General features: G+C 42.4%; 1 protein-coding gene across 1 annotated transcript in view; it reads right to left on the bottom strand.

Moving 5' to 3' along the window:
- LOC133114173 (contactin-associated protein 1-like) overlaps nt 1-17,195 on the bottom strand; it is a 44,535-nt gene that overhangs the window by 11,429 nt on the left and 15,911 nt on the right. The window contains exons 14-23 of the mRNA XM_061223343.1: nt 16,866-17,022; nt 15,646-15,773; nt 15,271-15,444; nt 12,888-13,106; nt 12,041-12,280; nt 10,320-10,553; nt 7,366-7,493; nt 7,145-7,238; nt 6,028-6,258; nt 5,210-5,257 (exon numbers count right to left, since the gene is read on the bottom strand). Coding sequence (XP_061079327.1) covers nt 5,210-5,257; nt 6,028-6,258; nt 7,145-7,238; nt 7,366-7,493; nt 10,320-10,553; nt 12,041-12,280; nt 12,888-13,106; nt 15,271-15,444; nt 15,646-15,773; nt 16,866-17,022 — 1,653 coding nt within the window. The remainder of the gene's footprint in view (nt 1-5,209; nt 5,258-6,027; nt 6,259-7,144; nt 7,239-7,365; nt 7,494-10,319; nt 10,554-12,040; nt 12,281-12,887; nt 13,107-15,270; nt 15,445-15,645; nt 15,774-16,865; nt 17,023-17,195) is intronic.

Consider the following 17,195-nt stretch of genomic DNA (forward strand, 5'->3'; position numbering starts at 1 on the left):
TACCACGTTTATGAAGGTCTACAACCATCTGCCTCTTTTGAACTGCCAATTCTTTTGTTTTCTTCATGGTGTTGGATGACAAAGGGATATTGCATGTGTGTTACCTCATTTTTATACCCTAGTTAAACAGGAAGTGGTGTAATCACTCAATCCAGTTCCTTAACACATAGATAAACTTAAATAAGTGGAATTTAATACCTGGTTTAATTTTGGTAGGTGTTATTTACAATAATCTTTAAGGGTGCCAATAATTGTGAAACATTGATTTGGAGGAAATTGATTTTTAATTAAATCAGTAAATGCTTTTTGTTGGTTCCATTGCAACATTAATATAGCACAGTATTTATCATGTTGCTATTTCGAGTTTGTCTATAAATATATTGTTTAGAATTTTTTTGAGTCTTGTTTGTTCATTTTCTGTCAGGGGTGCCAATAATTTTTGAGCCCACTGTATATGTTGAAAATGTTTTCATAACTTATAGCAAACTTGGTTTTTCAGGTATTCACAGAGCACAGATGGACAACAAAATACATAAAAGCAATTTGATAGCCTCCAACAATTAGGGTTATTTGTGAAAAATGTATTCTGTGCAGGGGTAAGGAAGACGTGGACAATAATTTATAATAAGTAACAATAACAACTCTTTTCATAATTTCTTTCCAGGTTCCCAACAAATGATTTATCCATGGATTATCTCTATCCGAGAGCCGATTCAGTAATGTGGTATCTCCATTTATTGCGTTAACTGGTATCCCCTCTCTGACTGTACACTCAATTTCTTTCCACCTGGCCTTGTAGTTTGGCTTACACCAGCATATAACAGGCCTTAATTTAACTGCCCTATAGTATCTCTCAGGTGCCCCCTTTATCCTTTGACAGCTGCAAGGTTTTGTATTTTATTCTGCGTTTCTTTCCTGCCTATATGTATCTAGGTATTAACTTATCCCGATCTATTAACTGTTTATCAGGCATTTCAACCGGTACAGATTGGAAAATATAAGCGTCGTGGGAGTACACACATCTACATTGCCAACTATTAACCATTTTTCGGGGGCCAAGCAGCAAAGCTACGTAGGCACACAGTGTGTTTCTACCTTTTCTTATTATTATTATTCATCTTTTTCTTCTGGCTAGGGTGTCTACAGCAGCCCCTAGAACCGCATGGTAAAACATTTTGAAATTTAGCACACTTGATTGAGGACAGTCCCATGATTCTTTTCACCAAGATTCCTGTCTCAACCTTGAGCGCTCTAGCACCACTAACAGGTCAAAGTTGGAGGTATGTTCATGCATGTAAGTTTCAGGTATTGGCCGGTCTGCTCCCGACTGTCCACTTATCTTCTTCACAACAATCTCCACGATCCCAACCAGTCCGGCTTCAAGATTGGCCACTCCACTGAGACCACCCTGCTCATGGTCACTGAGGCACTCCACTCTGCTAAAGCCAAATCCCTCTCCTCTGTCCTCATCTTCCTCGACCTGTCGGCCACCTTCGATACAAGTCAACCATGAGATTCTGCTCTCATCGCTGTCTGGGATGGGTGTCACAGGATCTGCACTTGCTTGGTTTTCCTCCTACCTCTCTGGTCGCTCCTACCAGGTGACTTAGAGGGGCTCAGTCTCTGATCCTCACCCCCTCAAACTGGAGTCCTGCAGGGCTCAGTTCTAGGTCCTCTCCTCTTCTCGCAATACACCATGTCTCTTGGTTCTGTTATCTCTTCCCATGGCTTTTCTTACCACTCTTTTGCCGATTACACCCGATACCCAGGTCACCACACAGATCCCTGCCTGCTTGGCTGATATCTCTGCGTGGATGACTTCCCACCACCTGAAGCTTAACCTTAGCAAAACTGAGCTTCTCTACATCCCTGCTAAGTCCTCTCCGACAATTGACCTCTCACTGACTGTTGAGGACTTTGTAGTTTCCTCCTCCCATATGGCAAAGAATCTTGGGGTGACTCTTGACAACTGCCTCACCCTGGCTCCACAAGTATCCTCCTCTGCCAGAACCTGCAGGTTCTTCCTCTACAATATACGCTATATCCATCATCTCCTAACGGAGAAAGCCACCCAGCTCCTAGTCCAGGTACTCTTCATTTCCCGCCTGGATTACTGCAACTCCCTCATAGCTGGTCTCCCAGCTTGTGCCATCAAACCTCTCCAGCTGGTCCAGAATGCTGCAGCCCGCCTGATCACCAGTCAGCCCAGGTTGGCTCATGTCACCCCGCTCCTCATTGGCCTCCACTGGCTTCCTATTGCCGTACGCAGCCAATTCAAGGCCCTAGTGTTGGCATTTCAGGCTGCTAAGGGGACTGCCCCACCTTACATACAATCCTTAATCACTCCCTACTCCCCAGCTAGACCACTCCGATCTGCCACCTCTGGTCGCCTTATGGTTCCCTCTCTACGAGCACCTGGCGGTTGAGCTGCACGTTCATGCCTGTTTTCCGTTCTGGTTCCTCAGTGGTGGAATGACTTGCCTACCACTGCAAAATCCCTCCCCCTATTTCGACGCAGACTAAAAACACACCTTTGTCCTCTCTCCTGATTTCCCCCGCCCCCCTTTCTGATATCACTATCCCTCTTGTCTAACCCCCCCCCCCAAAAAAAAATGATGACTATATGTTTAGAACAGCATTTCTTGTGTATTTGACTAGTTATGGATGTGATGCTTTAACTTGTGGAAGAACCTATGCACTTGTAAGTCGCTTTGGATTAAAAGTGTCTGCCAAATGACAAAAATGTAAATGTAAATGGATTCCTTGGATCAAGCTGAGTTCAACGCCATATTGGATTTTCTGAAAAAGTTTTATATTTTTTTACCGGCCACACATTTTGTCCAATTTTCACCAAATTTGGCACCGGTGATATCAGATGGGTGGATTATCAGATGGATCTTTGATTTTCAAAAGCGTTCGTCCCTCACAGCCAATTAAATTCGGCAGCGAAGTCGCCAAAGAGAAAGTGAGCTCATATTTCAGCAACGCTTTGATGTATCAACACTAATGGGGACATGTCCCTTCCTGAGGACCGGTTAAATCTTTTTTTGTAATTGAACCATTGGGGGCCACCGCAATAAGTAAAAACACATTTTGCCCAATAACTGTTGATGTGTTTTCCTGAAAAAAGTCATTCTTGTATGTGGTTGTATCTTGGGAGATTCCAAGGCATTCATCTAATTAAGCATAGCGTTAGTTCAGGCAGGCCATGGTAATCCGCCCACTTCTCAAGCATCAGCTGACACCCAGCTGATTCACCGACACTATGGCTCTCTGAATGAAGGCGGTTCTTTTTAGAAGTTCCCCTCCCGTTCCTTTTCACTGCTGCGCTCGCCTTTGAACACCCACCTCCTCCCTAGGTCCACCTTCTCTTTTGTCTTGATTGTGATACATTTTTCTTTTTCAATTAACTAAAGTTAATAGTTATGGTTGTTTTATACCTTTTTTTGTCCTTATTACTATTTGTATTTCTAAGTGTATTACATGAATGTATTATCATGTGTGCATTACATTGAATTTAAGTTGTCTTACGTTTTGCATACACATCTACATGAATTTCGTATCTAATTTGCTATCATGTTATTGCTGTAAAAATGTAATGTCTGCTTCGATATACTCATACGAGATGTAGCCCCCCAAACTAAGTCATTTCGCCAGAGATAATTGTTAAGTAACCTACTCCTTAATGTTCTAATAAATTGCTATTGCTATTGTTAAACAGCATTTTTTGTGCATATTTATCAAGGGTGCCAATAAGACTGGATTTTTCTTCATATATTTATTATTTTATCTTAATTCATTAATGTTTAATTGGACATGAGGAGTCAAGCCCATGTAGCTAGAGCGGATATTCATAATTTCAGCACAGTTGTCTGACTGCTGCTGCAAGACATTACAGTCTGTTATGAGCATCCTACCACTGCTATGTGGACAATACCCAACTCTTCAGTTTCAGGTTTCAGCCCGTATCTCTGCTTGCCTGAGTGACATCCAGAGCTGGATGGACAACCACCATCTGAAGCTCAACCCAGGTAAGACTGAAATGATATTCATTCCTGCTATTACCTCTCCCCATCTGGATCTCTCCATTTCGCTAGGGGATACCTCACTTACGCCATCACCCTGTGCAAGGAACCTCGACGTGGTGATGGACAGCAGACTGTTCCTCTCCGAGAACATTGTGGCGGTGACCCGGTCATGCAGGTTCTTCCTATACAACATCCGGAGGAGTCACCCCTTTCTCACCCCCTACTCGACCCAGCTCCTGGTCCAAGCGATGGTTCTGTCCCACCTAGACTACTGCAACTCTCTCTTGGCTGGCCTCCCAGCGTCCGCCATCAGACCCCTCCAACTTATCCAGAATGCAACACTTGCATGTCACCCCCCTGCTTACTTCCCTCCACTGGCTGCCTGTCATGGCATCAAATTCAAAACATTGGTGCTAACCTTCCAAGCAGTTAAGGGGTCAGCCCCAGCTTACCTACAAAAAATCATCAGAACCTATGCCCCCTGCCAGACCTCTTCGTTCGGGCCCCACAGGCCACTTGGCACCTCTATTCTGGCTCCACGAGAACAGCAGAATCTCTTGCCATCTTCAAGCACAGAAGATTTACTTGTGTATTAGGATGTTTTCTTTGGCGGGGTAAGCGGTTTGTTCATACATTTGCGTGTTGCGGTATTACGATTACATTATTATTTTTTTAATCAGATGATCAAAGAGGCCCTGGTCCTTATCCTTGACGTGCAGGTAGCAGTTGAAATTGTACTTCCCTCTAGGGTCTTTCCGCGTACTTATCCCTGGTTATGGGTATGCACTTTGCACTTTATTGTATGTCGCTCTGGATAAGAGCGTCTGCCAAATGCCATTAATGTAATGTAATGTAATGTTATGATGTCCAACAGTGCTACAGCCGCACACCTACCCACTCAAAGTCTTGAACCCATTATAGATAGTGTGGCCGGAACAGGAATGAGCAGTTCATGCTCTGAATTAAAGCAGTTTTTCTGTGAAGATGAGTGAGATAAAATTCCTATACATGTGAAAGGCTGTTATAAAATTATATATGTGTTTGGTAGCAATTATTGCTGCTAAAGGTGGTACAACCACTTATTAGTTTTAAGGGGAATTACATTTTCACAAGGGTGATGTGTGCCTGTTTCTCAAGATCTGAAACCAGTTCACACACTCTTACACTGCACAAGGACTTACATGCCAACACTGGTCCACTGGGCAGGTCGTCGTGGATATACTCAAACTCTGAAAAGTGACAAAATAGAAAAAATTTTAGCTCAAAACCAGGCATTTGGAGACTGATGCAGCTTAAAAGGTTCAAAATGATCTCAACCAATAATTTAATCTCGGAAAGACATTACAAGATTTGGAGGTTTATATCCAGTAGATTGTGGAGGCTTAAACAGACTAGTTAAATTATATTAAATGAAAGAGATTTCACTTTCAAATGATTTTCTCCTGATTGTCTTTTGCTTGATTAACAGTCAAGTCACTCGTTTTCACTGGCAAATAGCAAATTATTGTTTTTTGCCAGTGTTATTTTTCTATGTACCATGAAATGTAGATAGCCTTTTCATATTGGAGGAAAAATAATAGCCTTTTAGCAGGTAATCATTATTAATTAATCAACATTCTGATCAATCAAGTAAAACAAATAAATACAGATGAAGAGCAATGACTGATTCAAATTTGAGATTTCTGCCTCTATTTCACAGTCTGCCACTGGACCTCTCTATGAAATGGGTTTAACAGCCAATTATATACCTGTACTTCAACCTACCTCAGAGATACAAACAATCCTTAAATGAGGGTTGTTCAGAACTTTGAAATAAAAAAATAAAAAAAGCTAAAGCAGTTTCACCTTCGTATTTTCCAACATATTTCACAGATAAGACTTTTAAAAGATTATTCTTTTGGAAGGTTCTTTTGGAAAACTACATATTCCGGGGACTGAGAATGGTCAAATCTGGGAGGAAACCCCTTACAGAAATGCCAGATAGGAGTGGATGTCTCACCTAGACCTGTGTACCAGGGGTCTGCTTCAGGAGGTACCAGGCCCTGGATAGGGGGGTAGGCTCCGCAGTTGGACTCAACTACATATCCCTGCACAGTGACTGGGGGATCTGTCTCATTGGGGCGGAAGTATGTCTTCAGAGGGGCGTAGATGTTATACCGCACCCCTGAAATGCAGCCATCCAGCCCAGGACTGTTGTGCCTCTCAATTTCCGGGTCTAAATCCCCAACCTCTGCAGTAAGAACATACATACAATATATTATATATAAATAACAATGTCCTGAGTTTGAATCCTGACCATGCCCATTCTGTATTGTGTATTTTAGGAGGAGCTGAGGTGGTCCAGTTTTCAATACAGATTTTATGTCTGAAATATGTGTCATATAATTATTTACATTACTTACAATTATTATATTACAATAGCTATCTGGTGTTTGTGTAGTGGAGGTATCCCTCTGTGATAATTTATGGTTATTTCTGAATTTTCCAGCAACTTTACAGTCACTTAAAGTTTAAGGGGGGAAGTTTGAGGGGGTGATATGGGTACTTTTCTTCATGACATGAATGAAAAAATAATGTAAAAAATGTGCTTTGTGTTGTCTATTACATTTTGTCTAAAGATCTGAAACCATTTAATGTGACTAATGCAATAATAGAAGAAATCAGGAAGGGGAAACGGCACTGTAGTTCTTCCTCCTCACTGAAGAATTGTGCTAAATCTCTAAATCCAGGATGACCATCTTGATGATTGAGAGAGAACTGACCATTGACAGTTTTGCATCATTCTTTGCAAACTAGTGTTTGTGAAAATCCCAGGAGATCAGCAGTTTCTGAGATACTCAAACCACCCTGTCTGCCATCAACAATCATTCAATGGTCAAAGTCACTTAGATCACATTCTGATGGTTGATGTGAACATTAACTGAAGCTCCTGACCCGTATCTACATGATTGTATGCATTACACTGCTGCCACACAATTGGCTGATTTGAAAAGGTTTGATTAAAGTAAAAATTTTCCTCATAAAGTGCTCGGTGAGTGTATATGGAATTATTTTCTATGTGAGCTCCACATCAGCTGTCAGAACATGAACTGCACGTGTTAAAAGCCAGCTCTTACCCATCACTCTCCCCAGGAACATGGACTTAGGTGAGTTAAACTTGACATCCTGCAGCTGGGGAATCTTCTCCCAGATAGGGTCCATGTAGTCCAGCTGAGTGGCACACACCACACACACATTACTGCAATGTGCCCATTCATTACTGCAATATCAGTTAATTCCCAGTTTGACTGAATTGAAATGGTTGCAGAATAAGCAGAGATCCGTGATTCATACATACCTGAGTCCGTATGGTGTAGTTATGCCTGGTGATGTTGACGAAGTGGGGAAACCCATCTGCCAGGTTGCTCAGGGATACCTGGAATTTATGGGTGACCTGTCCCAGCCGGTACCTCAGCTCTACGCTGCCTGGTATGGAGATAGACGGCAAGATCATTGGAGAGGGGAAAAAAACATTTAATAATGCTGTTTACCTGGAACACCTGGTTACTGAAGGAAGGACAATGAGTTAAATAACAGAGAAATTTAAAAAATGAGAAAAAAAAACAAAAAACACAAGTTTAACAAAACATTTCATACTCAACAAATGTACTAATAAATAAAAAAATAGAAGGGGAATACTGTATCTCCAGTTCAAGCCTTTGAGTTTGTTGATTTTTTCCTCCAATCTATGCTTTTAAGTTCCTGAATCAGTTCTTAATTCATTCATAATTTGGAGTGGATTTTCAGTGTACCTTTGGGGTGTTAAAGGATTGGTAAAGGGCTGAATGGTACACTGGCATTTTACCAGTGTGGAAATACGGTATAATCAGTACATGCGCAGTGAGCTGGCAAACTACATTTGCTTGGGTGTACACTAGAAAAAGAAAACATGCATATACTGGATCAGTTAGATCTGCCCTGCAACACACAAACTTTTGCACTACTGAGGTGTAGTCCTGGAGGGTCATTCTGCATGCTGTTTTTTGCCTGAACCGATTAACCTCATTTTGGTAATCTGAAAGATCTATAAACTATGCTGGTTCACTTATCGTGTACTTGAGCACGATAAAGTCTTTCGTGTAGACTTGTTAGGCATAGACATTTGTATAAGCACCAGTTGTAGCTTATCAATGTATGATAAGTTAGCTAAGAACAGAGGTTGGCACTTCCTGAAACAGACATGCCCTTGTTGTGTACCCCTGCACTGAAGTTTTTCCAAAGTCGAGATTTAAGGCAACACCATGTCTGTCATACCCGCTGAGTAACTGGTGATAGTGACCTGCATTTCATCTCATCATTAACCTCCCTTCTGTATCTGCAATAGATCACTTTATGTGATGATATCACTGGGACATAACTCATCATCTTCGCGCGGCGATATCTTTTGAAGCTACTGTTTTCCGAGTAACAGTTTAATGGCAACAGACTGTTTTTGCTATTTCAGACACCACAATTAAAGACTTGAGGTTTATGACTGCAGACAATGACTTTAAAGTGGAATACTGTGTTCCAAAATGAAGCAACAAAATTCTATATGTTCAACACTGTATATTTACATTATCATTAACATAATGAGAGGATCTCGGAGAGAACTGAACCTGTATGTCTGTTGACTTCTTGGGTATGTAAACATTGCTCCATGTAGTAGCCCTGGCTGAACGCCAATAACAGACCTTTTGCTTGGCCCAAAGAGCTTAAAATCAGAGTCAGATATTCTGAAATAACTAGTGTCTGGTTGTGATTGTGATTAGACGTCACGCTCTGGCTGGCTGCTTTCTGAATATTCAGTGCGGTCCGTAAGTATTTAGACAGTGACACAATATTTGCTTTTTGGCTCTGTACTCCAGCACATTGGATTTGAAAACCGTGATTGCGAGTATAAAGTGCCAACTTCAATTTGCTGGTATTTACATATCGTGTGAATCATGTAGGAATTGCAGCCCTGTTCATACGGTCTCACAGTCCAAATATTGGTGGTAAGCCTGTAATGGTAGAGTGAAGAGTTTCTAACTGGATGTCATCAGTCTTTTGGGGTGGGGCTCTGTACCTTTTCTTTGCATTGGGCTAAAATATTATACACTCAGTGAGCACTTTATTAGGTAGACCTTTACACCAGCTTGTTAATCCAAATATTCAATGCAATCTAAGTGACGTGGGTGGTTTGAGTATCTCAGAAACTTGATCGCCTAGGATTTTCATGCACAACAGTCTCTGAGTTAGCAGAGAATGGTGAAAAAACTAAAAAAACATCTCCTGAGTAGCAGTTCTGCAGGCGGTGTTAATGAGAGGGGTCAGAGGAAAAGGGGCAAACGGGTCAAAGCTGACAGGAAGGTGACGGTAATGCAAATAACCACACATTACAACAGTGGTATGCAGCAGAGCATCTCTGAACACAGAAATAGAATTTTAAGAAATGTAATTCCTAAAAAAAGACTATATTAGTATATGCATAAAGCAGTAAATGGTTGAAACACTCTTGCATTCTTCAATATGTCTGTAAATATATGCTGCGAGCAGTGAGAGAGATAACGCTTGCTCAAAGTCTTCCATTGAAGCAACAGTTTGGTTACTGAGCTAAGGCTAGGCCATATCTGTATCCCAGACAGTGTTCTAGGCAATGTGCCAAGTGATATGCCAGGTGACATGCCAAGCATTGAGCATTGTCAGAAACAATCATGTATATTGCATGGAAAAAATAGCCCAGCAAAAGAAGAAGAGATCTGTTCGTTTTTTATGAAATCAAGATGCTACAGAAATAGGATAAAAGAGGGATTCGTTTGGGGAAGATCTCGGTCTGTCTTGTCCGTCTTGTCTGTCTTGTCTGTCTTGGGAATGAATGTTCGTATGTAATTGTTCTGCGCAGACCAGCCCAGGTTCTTGTATGTCACTCACGAGTCATATACAATAAACCCACTTCCATCAGGCTCAGTTCTCTTTGAGTTTTATTTTGAAGATGTTTTCATTTAATGTGGAGAGAGCGTCCAGTCCTTCTGGCCCGGACTGGGGCGGTTTTTTCTACCACAACGTCTAAGTGAATGGGCTACAGCAGCAGCTGTACAACCAATAAGTAAAAAAAAAAAAAGGTTCATTCAATACCTAATAAAGTGCTCACTGAGTGTATCTGAATGTTACGCAACGTTCTTGAACTAATAGAGACTCTTTATTACAATACAAGCAATAAACTATGTTTTTGGCTGGAGTTCCACTCTAATCAGGCTTCTGTTGGGTGGTTGTATTCCTTGGCTGATTTACCGTCCTTCTTCAGGATGATGGCGATGTGGTCTCGGGCGGAGGAGCTGACGCAGAGCAGGACAGCTGGGGTCTGGGTGGTGCTGAAGCTGAACTCAATCTCCTCACTGGCCTGACTGAATCCCAGGCTGACGTTATGCGGGTCCAGCCAGTTTGACAAAGTGGCCTCGTCGGAAATAGCCTCCCTTCGAATGTCGTAGCGTAGCCATGACCCAGCCTGGAAGTAGGCTCCGATATCTTAGCAAAACAGACAAGACATCGATTCCTTTGACTGAACTGTTGACATTTAATGAGTTCAGCATTTGTCATTAAAATAAACATTTATACAGTAGCTAGTTGTAAATGCATGTGACAACTACCAAGGAAAAACATAATTTTTATTATCTGGCCATTATCATTTTACCAGTGTTCTGAATCACTGATGGGGTCTAGAGAGCAAGCTCCCAGCTGACTGAACCCTGCCTAATTCTGGGGGAAGCAATCCCCTAGTACACATCAGCATGTGGGGCTACTGGCCGCAGTAGCACTGTTAAGAGTTGATCCTGTACTGTAGGGCCCGTTCATGCCCTGCAATGGTGCCTGCCCCAGATGTTGCCTTTAAAACTGAACAGTGCTCCCAGCGGAGATGACAGACCAAAATTCCTAACTTCATTATTCTATGTAACCCAATTAGAAAAGGGATTACCAGCTGTGAAGAGTGCAAGGAGTTACATTTATTTTCTTGCTTTTTTGTTTTTTGTTTTTGTTATTGAACTTTGATTAACCCCGTCTGGCCCTGCCTGTTTTCTCTTTTGCTATTAGCTGTGCCTTTTCTGTTTGTTTCTTTGTTTTAAGAACGTCTGGGTTTTTAATGAATGTCTGGGTTTCTGTGGAGTTCAGTTTGTTTTTTGAAGATAAAAACAAAACAGTGTTTCAAAACAGTTTTTGGATTAAGCAACCTAATCTCAATATCCAACAAAGCATAGGTAATGTACTAATGTCTAATAAGTACTGATGTAAGTAATACAAAGTATTTGTTACTCAGGCATATGAAAATTATACTGTTTACTAGAGTACATCTCCTGACAACCATTCTCTCTGGTGTTAAGTGACTGTAGCTGTGGAAGTGTTGTTTGAGTATGTACCGTTATGGAGGTGTTCTAGCTGTGGAAGTGTTGTTACAGTATGTGCCGTTATGGAGGTGTTCTAGCTGTGGAAGTGTTGTTTGAGTATGTACCGTTATGGAAGTGTTCTAGCTGTGGAAGTGTTGTTTGAGTATGTGCCGTTATGGAGGTGTTCTAGCTGTGGAAGTGTTGTTACAGTATGTGCCGTTATGGAGGTGTTGTAGCTGTGGAAGTGTTGTTTGAGTATGTACCGTTATGGAGGTGTTCTAGCTGTGGAGGTGTTGTTACAGTATGTACCATTATGGAGGTGTTGTAGCTGTGGAGGTGTTGTTTGAGTATGTACCGTTATGGAGGTGTTGTAGGTGTGTAAGTGTTGTTTGAGTATGTACCGTTATGGAGGTGTTCTAGCTGTGTAGGTGTTGTTTGAGTATGTACCGTTATGGAAGTGTTCTATCTGTGGAAGTGTTGTTTGAGTATGTACCGTTATGGAGGTGTTGTAGGTGTGTAAGTGTTGTTTGAGTATGTACCGTTATGGAGGTGTTCTAGCTGTGGAAGTGTTATTTGAGTATGTACCGTTATGGAGGTGTTGTGGCTGTGGGTGGTGCTACACCCTGTATGTACCTTTATGGCAGTAGTGGCCATCGAAGGCTGTGTTGCTGCAGTCGCAGTCGTAGGAGCCGTAGCCCTCCACGCAGCGACCACCGTTGCGGCATCGCAGGGTTGCGTTCAGGCACTGCCCTGCGCAGTTCAGCCGGATTCCTTCCTGTCCGCTCGCTTGCCCTGCCAGGTCGAGGGGCACGCCGTTCATGCGCAGGCCTCGGAGACAGCCCAGGTACGCCCTCAGTTTGTACTTAGCAGCACCTGGGAGGAGGCAAATAACGCACGCAAATAAACCTTATACCACACATGTAATACGGCCAATCCGCACTCAGAAAATCACATCATTGATCTCGAGCATAAACTTTGCATTTCTGAACATTCTAACTCCATAAAGCCAGATTATGTTTTGGTAATGTTTTGGCATAACGGATGCAATATGCTGCACACTTTTACAGCATGGCAAATTACACACAAGCCCTTTTCTGTTTACTTTAATACAGGGAAAGTAAAGGTTAGTTGAGTTAATTCTCTTAAAAAAACGATTTAATCTTTTATTTGTTTCTTTTTATTTGTTTCTTGATCTGTAGGACAGAAACCCACAGAAAACCAGATTGGGCCCTCAACCATATAACATATATATATATATATATATATATATATATATATATATATATATAACCATATATTTGTTCCTATATAAATGAAAATAGGATAAATAATGATACAATTCTGTTTGGGCTAAAACACAGTTAAAAGCTATGAAAGATGGTATATAAATTTGCCATTATAATAATAATCATACTTATCGTTATCATTACTAAAAACTGGCTTGCAAGGTGAGAACCCCTGTAAGTCCACAGTAACACACCCACGAGGAGGGGCTGGGTGAACGTCATGGTGACGTAGGTCTGGCCAGGGAAGCGTCGGACGGCCCAGGGCTGCTGGTCTACCCTGAGCCGCGCCCCCTTCACGTTTATCTCCGCCTGCACCCAGTGCCACGCGTCATCGTTCAGGGGCCGCGCCGAACGCAGCGTCACGTTGATGATGCCGTCGCCCACCATGAAGATAAACAGCAGGTCTGTGGTGGCTGGGGGAGGAGGAGACAGCGGGCATTAAGGCCACGGTGACCATTACATTACATTACATTATTGGCATTTGGCAGACGCTCTTATCCAGAGCGACGTACAACAAAGTGCATACCCATAACCAGGGACAAGTTCGCTGAGAGACCCTAGAGGGAAGTACAATTTCAACTGCTACCTGTACAACAAAGATAAGGACGAGGGCCTTTTTTTTTTTTTTTTTTTTTTTTTTTTTTTTTGAGAACAAAGAAACAAACAAACAGAGCAAAAGTGACCAAAGTTAACTATCCAAACACTGCTTACCTAGTCAACTAAAAATACCGATACACAAAGCAAGTCACAGAGACAACAATTAAGGTTCACAGGGAGGTAGGGAGGGATGGGGAGAGGTGCTGCTTGAAGAGGTGTGTCTTCAGCTTGCGCTTGAAGGTGGGGAGAGATTCTACAGTTCTGACCTCAACGGGGAGTTTGTTCCACCACCGTGGAGCCAAAACAGACAGTAATCGTGAGCGTTAGGTGGAGGTTCGGAGAGGGGGAGGTGCCAAGCTGCCTGTGGAGGCTGAACAAAGAGGTCTGGCATGGGTGTAGGGTCTGATGATTTTTTGTAGATAAGCTGGGGAAGACCCTTTAACTGCTTGGAAGGCTAGCACCAATGTTTTGAATTTGATGCGAGCCATGACAGGCAGCCAGTGGAGGGAAGTAAGCAGGGGGGTGACGTGTGAGTATTTGGGAAGGTTGAAGACCAGACGAGCTGCTGCATTCTGGATGAGTTGGAGGGGTCTGATGGCAGACGCTGGGAGGCCAGCCAAGAGGGAATTGCAGTAGTCCAGGCGGGACAGAACCATCGCTTGGACCAGGAGCTGGGTCGAGTAGGGGGTGAGAAAGGGGCGGATTCTCCGTATGTTGTATAGGAAGAACCTGCATGACCGGGTCACCGCCACAATGTTCTCGGAGAGGGACAGTCTGCTGTCCATCACCACGCCAAGGTTCCTTGCACTGGGTGACGGCGTGAGTGTGGTATCCCCGAGGGAAATGGACCAACCCTGTTCCTGGAGATCTACTGGCCTGTAGGTTTCCACTCCAACCCTAACACAGCACACCTCATTCAACAGCTAGAGCAGGGCTGCCCAACCCTGTTCCTGGAGATCTACTGGCCTGTAGGTTTCTACTCCAACCCTAACAAATCGCACACCATTCAAAAGCTAGAGCAGAGCCGCCCAACCATGTTCCTGGAGATCTACTGGCCTGTGGGTTTCCACTCCAACCCTAATACAGCACACCTGATTCAACAGTTAGAGTAGGGCTGCCCAACCCTGTTCCTGGAGATCTACTAGCCTGTAGGTTTCCACTCCAACCCTAACACAGCACACCTCATTCAACAGTTAGAGCAGGGCTGACCAACCATGTTCCTGGAGATCTACTGACCTGTAGGTTTCCACTCCAACCCTAACACAGCACACCTCATTCAACAGCTAGAGCAGGGCTGCCCAACCATGTTCCTGGAGATTTACTGATCTGTAGGTTTCCACTCCAACCCTAACACAGCACACCTCATTCAACAGCTAGAGCAGGGCTGCCCAACCATGTTCCTGGAGATTTACTGATCTGTAGGTTTCCACTCCAACCCTAACAAATCACACCTCATTCAACAGCCAGAGATCTTGTTGAGCTGCCAATTAGTAGAGTCAGGTGAGCGAGCATACAGTAAGGGTTCAAACGAAAACCTACAGGAATAAGATCTCCAGGAACAGGGGTGGTTACCAATGGCAAGACTTAATTTAAAATGGTTGAGTATACACATGATTCCCTGTTCTGTAACTGAAAAGATTGCTACTGCATAATTTCACATTTTAAATCCCAGTACACGCAAGATGTCACATGGTAACATGATATGCAACTGAGATTTTCGAGCAAAATAATATATAGAATGACTATTAGATGTAGCTTGAATGTGTTTACATATTTTTTTTTACAACATTTCATTTTCAGGGTAAAGACTTATTTAACATATTTTAAAAATATTTGACATTCAAAATGGATATTGACAGGAAATTAATGAATAAAATTTTTACATTAAATTCTGACATATGATTTTCAGTAACACTATTACTGTAGCATATTGTTAGAGGGCTTTTGTGTGTGATGGTGCTGTCAGAGTGAGGGGCCTACAGTTGAGTTCCACTCTGATGAAACAGCGATGATGTTCGTCTGAGTTCTCCAGGAACACCCCGTGGTCCGCCGTGGTTCTGAAGTGGAAGCTGATGTCAGCAGTGGTGCCAGGTCTGAAGGTGGGGAACTCCATGTAGGTGGGCTTGGTGAAGGCGACTGTGTTCCATGTGCTTCCTGTGGGTAGGTGCGAGGGGTCATGATCGAAAATAGTTTTTTTTGCAGTGTGTACAGCAAATGCCATGCAGTGTACAGTGTAACTGTTAAACTGAACCCAGCGTGTATGCTACACTGGGCTGTCAACATATTTTCACTGCTCTGCAGTCAACACTGATCAGAGATAGAAGGATTTTCCCCTGCAAAGGAATGTGCTCTCACTGTCGCCATAGCAGCGCAGGGGTCCAAGGTTGAACTGGGCCTCTGATTCTGTCCGGTTTGTGTCTCCGATAATAATCCTCTGGACAGGCAGGTGGTCCCGGAAGTTCAACCAGCCCATATCTGAGTACCTGTTTCCAGGTACGTAAAGCTTGTTAGCACAATACAGGTAATTGCATCTTTATCTACATACAATATACATTAAATGAATATGGAATTTTCAAATTATTGAAATAAGTCAGGTTTGGCTTCAGTATGGACAGCTACTTTTTTCCACACAACTGAATATGGAATATCATAAAATCTGGAAAAGCAGAAAACAAACTTGATCAGATCTCAGTTTTGAAGCCATTTGTTTTCAATGGGAGGCAAACATTTCTTAATAAAATGTAAAATAAGTAAAAATAAAAGTAAAAAATGTTTGTGGGCAGTTTCTGTACTTATTATTTTACTGTTTTTGGCAACCGTATTTGATGAAGGGATGGGGTTGTCAAATTAAAAGCAAGCATGATTCATATCTTACTCCAACTCCTAAAACCGGACTACATTTGTGATCCGTTCATAATCAGTTGTAAGTTGGCTAATTTCACATGAATCAATGTTTATGTAAAAATGTTAACTTTTGGCTGTTTTAGGCATTCATCTTCATTTTTTTGTCCGGTAACACCGGAGTTATGCATTGTTTGGAGGCTAGCCAGCTTGTCACCATTCACCAGTCACAAACACCCACATCAGCTGCGTTCGTGGCTACATGTTAATGTATTTGCTTTCATGGTTTGTATGTCTTAATGCCAAAAGTTAATATTCAGAGTAAAAATATAGTTTTAAAGGGTTTATAGATAAGATTAAAAGTTATAGCCCCGGAGTTTCGTTAGCCCAGCCTCACGTAACTCAAGAACTCGCTATTTTGAATCTCGAGTGGAGAGATAACTTGGATAACTTAGGTATCGTTAGAAAGCATACATTCTCCTCTTTCAATTAGTTTCTAAAACTCAAAATACGTTTTGGGGTCAATATGACTCAGGTCACATTTGAAAGGGACTGGTGAAGCCTGTAATTGCAGACGAAATCTGTATTTATATCGTAATCCGCTGATTGTTATCAGAAAACAATTTAAGGAACAACCCCCAAACATTCTCTTCAGCATTTTTAAGTTAAGACTTTCTTTGGAAATGAATGTCATTGCATGCAGTGCTTCTGATCTCTGTCTACCCCTCTCTCACCACTCTCCATAGTCTGCGTCGCAGTTGCAGTGGAGCCCGGAGTCTGCGCAGCTTTGATTGACGGCACAGGCACACTTCTGGATCCCAGGGAAGGAACCGCCCCAGTACACCTGCCTCTCGCCATGACGACCGACCCAATAACTGAATGGCTTCCCATCTAAGACATACAAAAAAATGAGCATCAGTCGATACATGCGAGGTAACCACTCCTAATAGTTTCAACATATCAAACTAAAAGCATGCAAGTATACCTGTGTACCCTGTGAAAAATAGACTAATGCTGTGTTCACACGGATTAGAGTAGAGAGTAGACGGCAGAATAGCACTTTT

This window comes from Conger conger, chromosome 16 (assembly GCF_963514075.1).
Source record: "Conger conger chromosome 16, fConCon1.1, whole genome shotgun sequence".
Lineage (NCBI taxonomy): Eukaryota > Metazoa > Chordata > Actinopteri > Anguilliformes > Congridae > Conger > Conger conger.